We start from the raw sequence: 17,101 nt of genomic DNA on the forward strand, positions 1-17,101 counted from the left end.
CTACCCTAAGCATTATTAAGTCTGGATTGAACCTCTAATATTTGGGAAAGAATACAAGACCTACTAGAATTCTATCTGCAGAGCTAGAACAAGCGTTATAATTCTGCGTGAGAGTTTCTCCACATGGAGCAAGTGATCCCCTAAGATTTAGAGTTCTGAAAACCTACGAGAGGAGCAAAGAGCATTAATTAATAATGCAATATTGCAAACTCCAGCTACATCTCTCAGCCACATATCTAGTTATAATATATTGACAAGCAATGACAATATGCAAGACCAGCATGTAGTACATGCTATTATAATATATTCCATTCTTCAGATAGGCATGTGCATATTCCAGCAGGGACTCAAGGGAATCTGAACATCACAAGAGCAAAGTGGAGAAACCAGTGTCAGCTCCTTTTCTGAAATATTTTACAGTACATGCATTTTCCCTTGGAAAATGTATCCATATTGTGTGATGTGAAAGGATTGGTCACCTATTTTAACCTATTTCAGTACTTTTTAACACAATGAATAACTCTTAAGTTTGTATAATTTTCTGGAGGAGCAAATTCTGGATAACAGCCATTTATTTCAGTGGGATTGATTTTGCTCTAGCAAAACCAACATTAACATTTGAACTATTCATATACAAGAGGCCAGGGTTTATCCCCGAGTGACCACAACCACATCCATAACTCAGTTGATAACATTTTAATTCAGTCAGTAATTGCTGCCGAAACTTTAGTTTCATTCAACATAAGCTTTTTCCAATGCCAAGCCACACTCGCTTAGTTTATCTTGGAAAGCTTCAGAGATGCCAAAAGCCTCAAACCATAACAGAGAAACAAAAGGTCAGTCTATTACTCTCCAGACAAACAGAATAAACTCTAGAGCAAGAAAAGTTGGAGATTCCTTGTCTTTTATTGTCTACTGTGCACACATGTATGCACACACAGTACACCCACTTAAGCTTGATGTAAGCAAGTTGTCTTATCAAATATAAAATTCTCTACTATATCCCTACCTGAGAACATAACTTTGTTTATCCAGTAAGGCAACCACGTCATCCCAGCCAAACTTTCTGCAAGGAAGGACTCTGATTGTATACCAATAATATAATGCACACACACCCCAACATTAAATGTACAATTACTTAAAAATAAGTCCCAGTCCATTCAATCAAACCTACTTGCAACTAACTATGCACAGGATTGCAGTCTTTGGAGTATTTAATGTAATGTCCATTGGTCATTTCCTCTATTTTCATCAGATGTTTGACTCCACTAGTTCCCTATAGACCAGCACCCCAAATCTGCAAACTATTTTGCCAGCTTGAGTAGCAAAAGTACCCATTTTCATTTGGGAATAAGTTTCCAACTCAGTTACAACAAACAATGGTGAAGAACTCCATGTGGAATGGGCAACACTCCAACTTTTTTGGATGATTGACGAAGAAACAGATGTACTACAAGGCCACTCTAGGAATAGCTCAGGCTTCTTCAAGATCCTAGTAGGTTTTTTCAACAATTTGGTGGGTCTTCCTAGAGAAACAAAATTTTCCCCCATGACTGAATACGCTATCCCTATGAGTTAAAATGTTTTTCAAAAGTGAAAATTACGAAGTAAACAAGCATTCCGGTATTTACAACCTACCGGTATATTTGACACTTGACAAGATCGTGTCCAACAACAAAGGAACAACTGCTGAATTACTCCTGTATCCCAGTGACTTGGTAAGAAAAAGAAAACTGTACAGCCCTTGTTGATTCCCCAGGACCATGACAACATAGGAAACAGTTCAAGAGTCAGTACAGAACAAGACTTTTTACAGAAACAACACCCTACAAGATACAGCGAGTTTCCACACTCATAGTAGGAACTGGCCTGAATCTAGAAAAAGTCCACAGAACAGTGGTAGAGCACATATTTGCACGCAAAACATCACAGGATCTGTCCCTGGATCTCCAGACAAGGCTTGGAAAGACCCCTATCTTAAACCCTGGGGACTGCCACCACTCACCTGTGTGCCTATCTATGGAAATCAAAGGTTAATTATATTCACTTCTGTAAAATCAGGCTAGTACCTGATAATTGAAAAGACTTTTTTTAAAAAGAAAAGAAATCATCTATGGCCGCCCCCACCCCATTTATTGTTGATTTGGAGGACGGAGCTGAGCAAGACTTACACACTATCCGAATGTTTGTATATTTAAACTTTGTACCTATATCTATGAAATGTATCTACTTTTGGAGCTCATCATCTGACAAATATATTTGGCTGGTACACTAACAATAACCTTGCAGTATATCCCAAGTTTTGAAATTCTGGAACTGCTAGCAGCTATCTGTATATATTTACTGTTGTTTATATACCCCGTCAATGTAGATGAGTTGTTTTTATAATGTAACAAAGACAGTAGAGATAGATAAGTACTCAGAGAAACCTAAGATCCAAATTTTCGACATTTGAGAGGGAAAGAGGGAAGGAAGAAAGGAAGGAAAAAAGGAGGGAAGGAGGGAGAGGCAAGCACTGTGATTTTTTTGGAGCTGAGGACTAAATGATAGGCTAAAAAATTATAGGATACTGGTTTGAATTAAAACAAAAAACAAAAAACCAAGTACTGTATAATTTCCAGGTACTATTTTTCTGTGTTTAACTTTTCAAAATTACTTAATAAATGCTGCTTGCTTAAACTGCTTGAGCCTTGTAAGACAGCCAGCATGTGTACCTGTTTTAATCCTATAAAATACTGGATAATATGTCAACATGATCAAGATGTATAGCAACAAGCATTTCAAAATGTCCATTGACTGCTTCCATGTTATTCCTTTGCTCGTTGGAAGGGAGAAGGAAAGAAACGGAGATGACCTTCTGATATTTGGAAATGTCATGTTTAATGCTAAGATTAAAGAGCCCTTGCTGAATCTCAGTTATAAAAAAGCCAAAAAGGCTAAACAAGAGAAACTATTTACAGTGAAACCTCTCAGCCATTCACACTGTAGATGGTCTGAACCATCTGATGCAGACACTTGCAAAGAAAGACAGCCTGACAGTTGCAGTACCATGGAAAGCTCCAAGTGAACAACTTGCTCTGAGAAAGGCTAGAGGTAGACAAGTACCCTGTGAATCCTTCTATCCTGTCAAACCCACTTAAGCTCCACCCTCTTGTCTAAAAAATGCAAACTCTTATGAGTGCCAATCTCCTGGCCTTAAATAAAGCACTTTTCCATTAGAAGGCTTCCCATGCTGTTGGGTAGGGTGTGAAGCAAGTATTTGACCCATCAAGTGACTTGGACACAGGGAAGGGCACCCATAAAAGTCTGGGCTTAGGTTCTACAGGCTCCTAAACACCAGTTCTAGGGCTTAGCATCAGGAAGCCAGGTCATCCCCCCAACCACTGGTGCAGCAGCATCAACTCAGCTATATCTTGAGGTCAAGGCTGAGACCGTGATAGTTGAGGGCCAACATTTCTATTAAAAATGGAATATAATATTCTCTAGACACACATCTTCTCACGTATAGAGACAAGTTCAACATACATCATCACAAAAATTGGTTAGTTTTATAGAGAATGCCACTCATCATCTGAAACAGGTATTCCATCAATAAACATACCAAAAACCCTCACAAAATATCTTTTCCTTCAAAATCAAAACCACATTTATTAGAAAACTTTAACAGATTCAGATAATTAATCTCCATGCCACACATGACATTTAATGTTTTTTTAAAGGAAAGGCAATGTATCACCGGAGACACTCTCCACAAAAAGAAGTCAAGGACTTCTAAATTAACAAACACCATTATTTCACACACAATTGTAGCAGTGGACTAGATGACCCTCAGTGTCCCTTTCAACTCTACAATTCTATGTGAAGCTCAATTAGGGCTTTAAGAGCTAATGAAAACTGGCATACAAACAAATATTCTAGGAATGAGAAACTATTGTCTGAGAAAGGGGGGAAAGAATAGAAGCTTTCCTCCTACCTTCTTCATATAAACCAGACACTATAGAAAAATGAAGATAGCAAGATAGTCCCGTGTCCGTATGTGTGGATGCAAAGATGCACTTTTATCACAATTCTTTACAATCCACAATTACGTAATGAGTCTGCAAGGAAAATGAGGGTGTTAACAGAGTTGCTCAATCCTTCTTCTTTTCTTTGCACGTAGAACTAGGCTTGCAAGAACCACACTTATGAAGATTAAAGAGGTATAACCACTGGCAGACATACAATGCCAACTAGTAATTACCAAATTAAATACTCAAAGTTATTTTGAAATGTATGTTTAAAGTAGGCTAAAGAAGTGCTTAAAGGAATTCAGTTTGAGCATTATCAAATTCTGGATAGAAGATAAAAGCCTGCATAAGATAACTAGAGTAAGAGTCCACAAATTGCCCACAGGAGGAATGATCAGTTATACCAACTCAATTTACAGAGCTGGTGGAAGATAACTCAAGAATGAGACAGAAGTTGGTTGGTTCTATTTATATTCTTCACTCAACTGTCCAAATCTTTGTCATCAGCATTTGTTAGCAGCCTTTCTAGCACGTAAGGCAATATACAATGAACCAAACTGAGCAAATCTAAGGGGGGGGAGCCCTGAAGGAATTGCACAAATAAAAAGAAAAAATAGCCAGAACTAAAGACTGAACAGAAAAGATGTGTTTTGCACCACCTCCTGAGAGACAATACAGAAGAAGAACTAAAGTCCTCAGGGCCTTTAAAAAAACTTATCAAAAGCCTAGCTTTTCACCATGACCAGACATTGTGTGGAACTGGGAACTCAAATAAGGGAAATGGTGACAACACAAGGAAAGGCATTTGGGATCAAGCTGCAGAAGACTTTATCCATGCATCATGTGAAGCAAGTTCTTGCACACAGAAGCTCGAGGGATAAAATTGTTAGTTTTTAGGGTTCTATGATTCTGTTGTATTTGCTGCATGAGACTTTAGAATGTAAGGTAATTGTGAACTTTTACAAGCTGGCTCTTTCAAACACTGAGCCCAGGTGGAAATCAACATTCTATCTTTGTACAAAATCACAGAGCCTTGCTTAGCAGTTCCTCTTTACACTAAGTACTGTGGTAACTCTAAAAAAAAATACCCAGATATTTCAACCAAATGGTTCCTATGGTTTCAAAGTGTTTTCCGTTCAATATTCAAATAAACAAACCAAAACATTAAACTGCTACAAACTGACAGTCCACGTCTCTCCATGCCTACAACTTAGAGAAAGGTCTACTCCCATGTAAGCATGTGAAAGCATGCAGCCTTAGACAATAAATTGTTCAGAACTTTAATTAGCTACTTTCAAAGAAACCACTGATTTCAATCATTAGATGAACTGTTAACTTCATAAGGCAATATGCTGTAAATGAATCTCTTAAGATCTGCTTCTCAAAAGTCTTTCTACAAAGGACCCACAGACTTTCATTTTCTTTGGTCACACAGTATTTCCCAAATTTAGCACTTTTGCAGAGCTGTTCATTTTCTGCAAAGTATAAACAACACAGAAAAAGGGAACTGCCCAAACCTAAGTGGTGCCAGATGAGCTGCTCTGAATTCACAGAGCTTTGTTTTCAATTTTCCTAACCCAATACTAACTCAAATAGCAAGAACAGACTAGGAAATAAAGTCCTTTGAACTTGTGAAAGTAGTCAAACAAAGAATCAACTTCCCTCACGTCCCACACACAAAAATTGATGTTAAAGAGCTCTTTGCTTTCACCTTTTAGCTACAAATTGTAGCAACACTTAAGTTTTCATTGCAGTATCAGTAATGAAGGAGCATTCCATGTTAGGGATCATTAAGAAAGCGTCCAGAAGAAATTGTCAAGATGCACCTTCTCTTGGAAAACTGTGTACATTTCTCAGTCTCCACCCTGTGCGAGAGACCGGGAAGTGGAGATCTCTCCATGTGAGAGGCTGGGAGAAGACTGAGATGCTTTTAGGCAAAAGCTGGGAGGACACACCTTTCTATGTATGGGACAAAAGTTAAGATTTGTGAGAGAGGATTCTAAATTATTCTCTCTCTCCTCTCTTTTTCCTTTCCTTTCCTTTCCTTTCTTTTTATTATTCTTTGTGTAGATTAGTTTGTATTTTACTGTATTGTGAAAAGTGTTAATAAAACTTTATCCAAAAGAAAGAAAGAAAACTGTACAGTTCTAGTCACTGCACCTCACAAAAGTGTATTGCAGAGTTCTAAAAGGTGAAGAAAAGGCAAACAAAATGATTACCGGTAGGTCGCTGGAGGAACTCCCCTGTGAAGAAAGGCTGCAACATTTGGAACCTCTTAATTTAGACAAGGGGAGTGGCGCTTTGATCTAAACCACAGAGCCTAGGGCTTGCCGATCAGAAGGTCGGCGGTTCGAATCCCCACGATGGAGTAAGCTCCCGTTGTTTGGTCCCAGCTCCTGCCCACCTAGCAGTTCAAAAGCACATCAGGTGCAAGTAGGTACTGCTCCAGCGGAAAGGTAAACGGTGTTTCCGTGAGCTGGTCTGGTTTCGCCAGAAGTGGCTTAGTCATGCTGGCCACATGACCCGAAAAAGCTGTCTGCGGACAAACACTGGCTCCCTTGGCCTATAGAGCAAGATGAGCGCACAACCTCAGAGTCGTCCGCGACTGTACCTAATGGTCAGGGGTACCTTTACTTTTAGCTTTAATTTAGACAAAGGGGTGATGTGACTGAGAGATATATAGGACCAAAGCAAGACATGTTTCTACCTAAAGCAAGACCAAAATCTCCCCCTACTCCAAGTCCACACTTGGCATTCCACAGAACTGGTACTTGAACCTTACCTCAACACTGGTTACTTAGCAGCATCCTCTAACACACCCGAGGACAAGAGTTGGCTCAGAGAGGGAAGGGCAGGCCACACTGCAAACACAGTGCTGTCCTCCAATATTCTGCTGCTGCTTCTTGTCTCACAGCAACTGCTACCCAAGGTAGGGCTGCCATACGACCAAGTTTTCCTGGACACATCTGGTAATCAGGCTGCAAAGTGGAGCCTGGGTGCATTTTTGCTGAATCGGCAAAATGTCTGAGTAGGGCGGGGTTTTGTTTTTATTTAAAAATGCTTTAAAAAAATCCAAGAAGAGCCTTCAATCTTTTTTGGGGGGGTGTTCCCCAAAAAAGTTCAACAACTCTGTCTGGATTTTCACTTATGGGACCATAGCAACCCTAACCCCCAAGGGGGATGTCTCTTTCTACCTAATGGTAGAACCAAGCCTGGGTATATAAAACAATGCATGGTGTAGAGAAAGTGAAAAAGAGAAGCTGTTCTCCCCCTTTTCATAGTAATAGAATTCAGAGTCCTCCAATGAAACTAAATGGTGGGGGGTTCAGGACAGCGAGAAGGAAGCAAAGTTAAAACTATTGAATTTTCTACCACAAGATGTGGTAATGGCAATGAATTTAGTTGAATTTAAAAGTTGAGTTATGGCAAAGTCATGTTGAATAAAGTTTATCAATGGCTATCTAGCATGATGACTGTATACTAACTCCAGGTCCAGAGGAAGAATGACTCTGAATGCCAGTTGCTGGGGAACAACAGCAGCAGAAGAAGAAGAAGAGTTTGGATTTGATATCCCGCTTTATCACTACCCGAAGGAGTCTCAAAGCGGCTAACATTCTCCTTTCCCTTCCTCCCCCACAACAAACACCCTGTGAGGTGAGTGGGGCTGAGAGACTTCAAAGAAGTGTGACTAGCCCAAGGTCACCCAGCAGCTGCATGTGGAGGAGTGGGGAATCGAACCCGGTTCCCCAGATTACGAGTCTACCGCTCTTAAGCACTACACCACACTGGCTCTCACACTGGCAGGAGAGAGCTACTGTGTTCATGAGCTTCCATGGAAAACAGGGTGCTGGACTGTATAGATTTTGGTCTGAATCACTAGAAATCTACTTGTGTTCTTAGAAGATAGCTTGGAAATGGAAATTTAGATACAAACATATATTTCTCAGTGGAATGGTAACAAACAAGTCTATTGGGAAAGATGGTAAATCACAGAACTGTAGACTTGGAAGGGACCCTGAGGATCATCTAGTCCAGGGGTAGTCAACCTTTTTATACCTACCACCCACTAATGCATCTTTCTTGATGGTAAAATTTCCTTACTGCCCACCAGTGCTCAATGGAAGGAGGATTCAGCTTGTGGCGTAGAACCCCCTACCGCCCACCTAGAATCCTGAAACGCCCACTAGTGGGCGGTAGGGACCAGGCTGACAACCCCTGATCAACTCCAACCCCCTGCAATGCAGGAATAAATGATGTGGAGTTCACAAGTTTGCCACCTTTAAAATGTATGGCTGCATTCTAATTCATTATAATGTGCTTTAATAGTTTTAAATTGTATGTATTGGATTGGCTAAGGTGCTATATAAAAATATGTAAAATGAATGTTAAGGACATGGATTGCCCATGCACAGAGAAGGGCAGAAATGAATTTTATATGTGCCTGTGACAGACTTCTCACATTAATAATACTGATGAATTTGCATTGGATGAGCAAGATCTGAAGATCAGTATGCAGTTAATTGATTTCAGATGACAGTTTTGCCATGGCTGGGTGGATCCGATAAATAACTCTGGAATAATCCTCTTGAAGCCAATTAGGGTGTTCTGCAGTAAATAGAGGATTGTATCATACAAATCCCATTTTACCTGAGAAGATTAGTAAGATATTGCTTATTTATCATCAAATGTAATGTAGTGCTGAGAGACACAGAAAACACAGCTTAGTAAGGAAGTTAATTTTCCAATAAAAAATGGTATTTTTTGCAAGTATGTCAACAACTCATCACTAAACTGTCACCACAATAACAGATACAATTCTAACATCTGCTAGCTTTGAACACGGAGCCATCTGTTCCAAAAGCCATGAAAACCAACCTAACATTTACAGTAACTAGTCTTATTACATGCATCCTCCAGAGCAGTGAGATACTATCTGTCTCAGGCCTTTGACACAGACGGGGCTATACATTTTAAAACTCATGTTTCAAGAACAAAATCAGTAAGAATCCTGTAAAATGTGGGTAACCAAACTAAGGCCCGGGGGCCGGATGCAGCCCAATTGCCTTCTCAATCCGGCCCATGGACGGTCCAGGAATCAGCATGTTTTTACATGAGTAGAATGTGTGCTTTCATTTAAAATGCATCTCTGAGTTTTGGGGGGGGCATAGGAATTCATTCATTATTTTTTTCAAAATATAGTCCAGCCCCCACAAGGTCTTAGGGACAGTGGACCGGCCCCCTGCTGAAAAGGTTCGCTGACCCCTGCTGTAAAATTCTGAAACATCTTTTTTGTAAGATTATTCAATCCACTGCGCACGCCCCCAATCCAAGTTGTATGTTTGAGCCACAAGAAAGAAAAAGGTTTTTCCTCAAAACATTCCTCCACTCTTCACATCATCTCAATTAAGAACATATGCAACCTTAAGAGAGAGGAAAAGTGTGTGGGAATTAAGATCTAATTAAGGGTGAGAGGCAGACATGTTCAATTTCATCTTTTGTCTTACAGCTTAGATAGTATGAAATTAAATAGGAAGCAACAGCAAAAACAAAGGTACAGTAGTATATTCTCAGCCAATACAGTGATTACTCTGTTAACATCACACCATAAATATATAATGCACTTCAATCCATACACTGCCATAAATGAGTTAGCTAATTCACACATGCGAAAGTTCAAGATTAAACACAAAGCTACTGGTATTTTCTAAGTAAGGATGTTTCTGCATGTGTCTCTGTATCCCATCAACTGGTATTCCTTCATACTACCAATATTAACAGGATAACCTCTAACAGGCACCTGCACATTGTTTAGTATTTCTCTTAACAGATTAATAAATGAGAGATGAAAATAGAAGCTTGGAGAAAGGAAACCTTCACCTTTAACATCCATGCACAAATACAAAATCATCCAAGGTATCAAAAACTTCATCTTAGGCACTCAAGGTCCAAATAAGTCTAAACCTTAATGCAACAATATGGCAAACTCTCAAGCAGTGGCACAGTCTCCCAAGTCTCAAGAATCAGATGGCTCCCACTGCACAGTCCAGAGAAGCAGATAATGCACCAGGAAGAAGACTGTGGAATGGAGGTGAAGTTCCTGTCCTCAGGACAGAGGGTTGGTCCTTTAAGGCTCCAGAGTTCTCTGCTTGGAGACAGAAGCAAAAGCTTCAAAGGTCTCCACCTAGTGTGTGTGCGTGTATGTATGAAGTGGGAGGTCCAATTTTTAGAACAACACCCCCCCATGCAGAGCACGTTTCCCTTGGTCAAACTTATTTCCAGTATCATAGCCTGGCTGGGCGGGGTGTGCATTTGGGTGTAAACAGCAGACAGTGGAGATAAGCACCCCACAACCATGTGCTCCTTTGCTTTGAAAATCTAGTCTCCAACCCACATTTTGGACATGATGATAGTAAGCCAATCTGCCCCAATTGGGTATGTTCTGCCTTTACATCAGTGTCATCAGTGCTCCATAGGCCAGTGTTTTTCAATCACTGTTCCGCGGCACACTAGTGTGCCGCAAGATGTTGCCTGGTGTGCCGTGGGAAAATTACTTTATATATAGTCAATATAGGCACAGAGTTAAATTTTTAAACATTTTCTAATGGTGGTGTGCCTCGTGATTTTTTTCATGAAACAAGTGTGCCTTTGCCCAAAAAAGGTTGAAAAACACTGCCATAGGCTATCATGTATTAGAATGAAGAAATTGTGTCTGAAAATAGGACAGATGATCAGTAAACTGAAAATATTGAAATTCAGAGAGACCAAATCGGACTTGGCTAAACTGCATCAGTTCAAGCTTCCAAATTTTCTGCTCTTTTCTTTGAAATCAATCCCTCAGTTCCAGCTGCAGAAATAATATAACCTCCAAGGCACAATATCTGCCAGAGACCAATACCTGTGTTTAATATGTTCAGATATTTCTTTCTAGGTATTTGTTTTAGAAACTTTATGAAGTTGATATAGTGAAAGTGCACAGCAAGCTTTGTTTTGCCTTAGTTTTCTGTGGGTCTCATGTTCCCATGTATATTTATTATCTTAAAATGTGAAGTACGTGGAAGGCAGGGGGAGAACTTCTGCCAACTCAAAACAGTAGGCTTTAAATTAGATACACTCGCTATGGGTATTAGTTTGCAGAAGCATTTGACAATTTTCACCTTCTAAAAGAGAGCTTTTTCCATTTTTCTATTAACAAAAAAAACCTTAAAACATACTTTCCTATATTTTATCATCTTCAGATGAGAGAGCATCTATAGATTTGAAGCAATTTAATTTAGCCAATTTTAATCTGACTGTTCATCCAGATCAACGGTTCTTATTTCCTTTTATTGTTAGTGTATGGCTTGTAAAAATTGGAAGGCATTCAACTATGTTTTATCAGAACAGACCCACTGAAAGTAATAAGCATGGCTAAGTTAGAATCATTAATTTCAATATTTTACTCTGAGTAAAATATTCAGCAAACCATGCTTAGGATATTTAAAGTTTCCAGGTTTAACTTCTGCCTACTCCAGTTAAAGAAGCCGCTAGAAAGAACTTTGCCTAGGACCTTGGAGGCCAGTGCTAGTCAGATTAAGCTAGACTTTGCCAAACGAGTGCCCCTCTAAATATTTTGGATCACAACTCCTATCAGGCAATTGCAGTTCAAACCATCTGGAGGCACTAATGTTGGCAAAGGCTAGATTATACAACACTGCAGCACATAGACCAGGCATAGGCAAACTCGGCCCTCCAGATGTTTTGGGACTAAAACTCCCATCACCCCTAGCTAACAAGACCAGTGGTCAGGGATGATGGGAGTTGTAGTCCCAAAACATCTTGGAAGGCCATGTTTGCCTATGCCTGACATAAACCAATAGTCCAATTCAATATAACGCAACTGAATGCCACCCCACCCCAAAAAATGTGATTCCAAATAAAAAATGAAAATGGGTCTACAAATGCAAGTTTTGGTTACAGGTTTGAAGAGTTGAAGACTAATGCTCTAGAAAAGCTTGGATTTAGGCAAGGGTCTGCAGAATGGGAAGGGGAAGATTGGGAGACACCCCAGACCAAAATCCTAGCAAGTGTAAAAAGGGTAAAGGACCCCTGACAGTTAAGTCCAGTCGCGAACGACTCGGGGCTTGCATACTAAACTAGATGGATGGGGGGGGAGTTAGAAATAGGGCAGCTTCCTATGTTCACTCTCCAGTTTATCAAGTTGTGGTGCTCCTGCACGATAAAAATGAACTTTGGGAAGATTTTTAAAAAAATACTCCTAGCTCAATGACCAAGAGAAATGGTATGCATTTATGTGCCTTGAACACCTGGGTCTTAAGAAGAAACTTATTATGTTAATGTGGTCCTGAGCATGGCAGTGTTTTTGAAAGGGATCAGTATGACCCATTACCTTGGTCATGTTGCCCAGCCTTTCCCACAGCATTAAAGCAACAGTCCATTTCATGTACTGAAGATCTCTTTGAAGGCTCTTTGCTCTGCTGAATAAAGGTAAAGGTAAAGGGACCCCTGACCATTAGGTCCAGTCGTGTCCGACTCTGGGGTTGCGGCGCTCATCTCACGTTACTTGCCGAGGGAGCCGGTGTACAGCTTCTGGGTCATGTGGCCAGCATGACTAAGCCGCTTCTGGCGAACCAGAACAGCGCATGGAAACGGCGTTTACCTTCCGACTGGAGCAGTACCTAGTTATCTACTTGCACTTTGACGTTCTTTCGAACTGCTAGGTTGGCAGGAGCTGGGACCGAGCAACGGGAGCTCACCCCATCGCAGGGATTCGAACCGCCGTCCTTCTGATCAGCAAGCCCTAGGCCACAGCGCCACCCGCATCCCTAGCCACTCTGCTGAATAGAGATGGCCATAACACCCTCACTTTGACTGGGAGTGGGTGGGCTGGGATCTCTGGTGTGTGTGTGTGTGTGTGTGTGTGTGTGGTATTCTTAGAAAGACATGGGAGAGAAAGGAGCATCAGCTCTCTGTAGTGAGGACGTTAGAGCATACTCACATCTTCCACGGCTCATTGGAACTCTGGGAGTTGTAGCTTTCTAAATCTATTTTCAGAAACTATGCAAAGTACTCAGCAAGAGATTAAGAGGACACATCCCAATAATCCAAGACCCCAGTCAATCACATACCGTTTGCACCATAAGAACTCTACTATGTTTCCCTGATGGGGGGGGGGGCAACTTAAGAAATACTAGCATTTTCTTTTACTCAAGTTTTTTCCCCCCTCTTAACAAGAATGTGTCTCAAAGGAACAGGTTTTACTGAAGCATTCAGAAATGTACTTTGCTTCTATCTAGAAAAGTCAATAGAATGGAAAGAGTGACAGACACTCTCTATCACTGTGCTCTTGCTCTGCAAATACAAAGTTTCAATTCACAGGTAGTTTTAAGGCAAGGTCCCATAAGAAGTTTCAAGGACATGAATTGTCACAAGGACAATTTTCCGTTTTAAGAGGAAATAATCATAACCTTTGAAATGTCAGTATTCTTTGAAACATCAGTATTTTTTCTAGAAGAGTAACACAAATATAGTCAGTTGTACTACAACTCAGCAAAATATAATGGCATCTTTATCTCCACATTTTAAGATCCTGGTGCCAGGATCTATACCTATTATCTACTCCAGATAATTACATGCTCAAATAAATGGATTGAGGACTTCAACTGGGAAAGCAGGAGAATCTTATTTTAAGAGCGTGTTTCATAATGGTAGAGGATGGACTTCTTTTATAAAAGTCTGCTGAACTATTGCACATTTCTTTAGTTTGCCAGCAGTTTTACATAACAGCCCAATTTTAGAAAACAACACTACTAAAATGACAATGTAAAACATTAAGCCAATGTTATTATGGCCAAATATTCCCTGAACAAAAAGCTGATCTTTCTAGTGTGGAAATATCACAACGCAGAAAGCAAGCCAGAACAGTTTGCTTTCCAAGAGACATGTGCTTTGGAGCCCACACATACGGTACTACCATAAGTAAAGCATACAGCATCTGAACAGCTTCAATAGGATTTTAATTATTGTGCATTCTGGAGCACCAATACTCAAGAAGAAGAAAAGCATACTAAAGAGTTACTGCAACTACCAGTGCATGATCTTCAGAGGGATACAACAGGCTTTTATTCCCAAATATCTGCAGGGAGAAGTCAATAACTCCTCATATTACGGCTGGATGAATCATAGTAAAACCACAGAAGCAACTTTCAAAAGTTGTCCCTGTATCAACTCAGCATCATCAAGACTGCAATATCATGTATTCTAAACTCAAACTCTAAACCCACCACTGTAAAACAGATCATACTTGCAGCAAGAAAACACCAGCATGTGTCTCCCATACAGGTCCTTACACATGCCTGCCAAACTCTGGCCCTTCCCTTACAAATAAATATTCTGCATTAGTATATTTTCTTCCACTCATGCCTTCAAAACCACTCGGCCTTCAATACTGTTTTGTTTTGCCACTTTAGAATTTCTTCAAAGTTTACTCCGAGATTTAATGCAGCTTCAGTCTGCCAAAAAGTTTGTCTGTGGGATTCTGTAAATTTATCTGGCAGTCTTTCTGGCTGACCATCTGGAGAATATTTTAGAGCAAAAAATAAAAAACAGAGCAAGAGAGAGCGGAGGAGAGACCTGCAGCAAGAACACCCCTGCTCTACTACTCCCCCCCCTCCCGCGCGCGCACGAACGCACTCACTAGGGACCTCGATTCGTTTTTTGTTAATGACTCCTCTACCAAAAAAAAGCACCACGTCCAGCCAACACGGGGGGGGGGGGAAGCGGGTTGAGCAATAACAGTCTACTCTTCTATATTCCAAACCAGATCCCATCAACTCGTCGTTTGCAAGCAGATGTCAATGAAAATTCTTGAGCGCCCTACAAAACGTCAGTCCCTTGTTTCCCCGGCCAAACACACACACACACACACACACACACACACACACACAGTATGTTTCTTTCTTTCTTTCTTTCTTAACCTTTTAGAAGTGGAATTCAACGATTTGGGGCAAAGGACTTTATCTCACTCAAGAGAAGCTCATTTCGGAGCCAGAGACGGACCCCCCCAGAATCCACGATCTGCAAGTCATCTGCGATTTTGCAGAAAGAGCACATCTGGAGTCAAGATTCCCCAGCTCAGCCCCGTCCAGTCCGTTGTGGAATGCGACTGGAAAAGAAGGAAAGTTGCGAGAGAAGGATCTGCCAGGCAGGATCAGGCGTAGGAGGGCGCCAAGTTGTTGTTTTCGCTGCCCCTTACTCAGTTCGCCACAAATATTGCAATCACATGACAAGAGTGAGTCTCTCCGTCTCAACCCCCCCCCCTCCATTTCCCCGTCCTATTAACCGCCGCCTCCGGCACCGGCGGCAGCAGCCGGTTCCCCTGGCTTACCTGCAGTCTCTCGCTTGCCGGCTGCCACATATTTCTCCCGCTGGGACCTGGCGGGACACTGTTGCTAACGAGCTGGCTGTTGCGGAGCGGCTGCGGGGCTCTGGCCAGGCTCGCTCACATCTGCTCGGCGTGTGTCAGCTTGGGGCGAGCCGCCAGCGGGCGACGGGGGCGAAGGGCAAGCGCCGCCCAGGCGAGAAGAGAAGAGACGGGTAGGGAGAGTGGAGCCCCAAGCGCTCCAGAGCCCCGGGAGCCCCGGCTACGAACTTGTGTCGCGACCAAGATGTCGAGCTTTGGCGCCGGCTTCCTCAGCAAGGCGAGCTCCGCCGTCCTATTGCGCTAGTCGCCGCCGGAGGCCCCTCAGCGCAGCAGAGGCGACGTGGGGAGGGGGGCGACCAGGCTCTCCAGGCCCCGCCCCGCCGCCCGCCTCCTCGCTCCGCCAGCGCCGCCCACCCTTTGCTCGGGAGCCCCGCCGCGCTCGGGCGCTGCCGACTGGATTTGCTGGTCGCCTGCAAGCGGCGGCGGCGGCGGCTTTTGCGCGCGGCGTGTGACGCGCGAGTTGCTTTGGCGCGCGGCGGCCGATTGCTTTGCCTACAGGCGCGCAGGGACCGAAAAGCGAGCGGGGGGGGGGAGGCGTTCATTGGGGTCCTCAAAAGGCAAAGGCCCTGCGTGTCTGGTAGCAGAGGGACATCTCTTTTTCGGCGCGCTGATGGCACCAGAGCCTGACGCAGGCGGAGCGGTGGCTTCTCGGTCTCGCCTCCGGGTTGCAGCCACGGTTACGCTCCTTTCGTCTTGTAATTCTGGCTTTTCTGGTGGGGAAAAAAGTACAGGAGGTGCGAGCTGGTGCAGCACTTGGGTACATAAAGGAGGGCTTCTTCAACCCTGGATCCTGTCGTACTGGGGGTTCCACTTTTAAGACATACCCCAACTTTCTACCCTGAACATGGACCTCCTTTCCAGGTTGTTAAAATGTTCCGAGATAATAGTTCACAGAACGTGCTCAAGACTGCATTTGCCCTGGAATCATTATGGGCCTCAGCTACCAATGATAAAAGCAGGCCAAACGATAGCTTATCAAGACGATGCAAACATGAGTCTATCCAGAGGGTTGCATGGAGCCGCTTTGCTGCTTCCTGGGCTTTTACTGCTGCACCACCTTGACCTAAGCCAAGGTCTGGTCTAATATGTCATCAGAACTGGGACTTGCAGTTAAGCTCTCTCTGCAAAGCAACTACTCCATTCCGAACTTAAAAATGGAAAGCGTAATGCTGGTGGTCAACAAAAGAGGTTTCAAGACTGTCTCAAGGCAAATTTTTAAAAATGTAGTATAAACACCAACAATTGGGAAACACTGGCCTGCGAGCGTTCCAATTGGAGAACAGCCTTTACCAAGGGTGTCATGGGTTTTGAAGACACTCGAACTCAGGACGCAAGGGAGAAACGTGCTAAGAGGAAGGCACGCTTGGCAAACCCTCGCCGTGATCAACTCCCGCCTGGAAACCAACGTGGAAGGATGTGTGAATCCAGAATTGGCCCCCACAGTCACTTTCAGACTCATTGTTAAAGCTGTGTTTATGGAAGACAATCTTACTCAGCTTTGAGTGATTGCCAAAGAAGAGAATGCAGTTAAGTATTGGAACTTGACCCCACAGGATAAGCGAAAGGCACCGGCTAAGGGATGTAGGGGACAGGATTCTTCTTAACCTTTTATTTT

General features: G+C 42.4%; 1 protein-coding gene across 2 annotated transcripts in view; it reads right to left on the reverse strand.

Moving 5' to 3' along the window:
- PID1 (phosphotyrosine interaction domain containing 1) overlaps positions 1-15,817 on the reverse strand; it is an 89,907-nt gene extending 74,090 nt beyond the window's left edge. Inside the window, exon 1 of one of the 2 annotated variants that reach the window (XM_033150335.1) lies at positions 15,391-15,817. In XM_033150335.1, the coding sequence (XP_033006226.1) occupies positions 15,391-15,420 (30 nt within the window). In that variant the 5' untranslated portion in view covers positions 15,421-15,817. The remainder of the gene's footprint in view (positions 1-15,390) is intronic. The other variant, XM_033150334.1, reaches the window with a different exon arrangement.
- Between the last annotated feature and the right edge of the window lie 1,284 nt (positions 15,818-17,101).

This window comes from Lacerta agilis, chromosome 5 (genome assembly GCF_009819535.1).
Source record: "Lacerta agilis isolate rLacAgi1 chromosome 5, rLacAgi1.pri, whole genome shotgun sequence".
NCBI classification, from domain to species: domain Eukaryota; kingdom Metazoa; phylum Chordata; class Lepidosauria; order Squamata; family Lacertidae; genus Lacerta; species Lacerta agilis.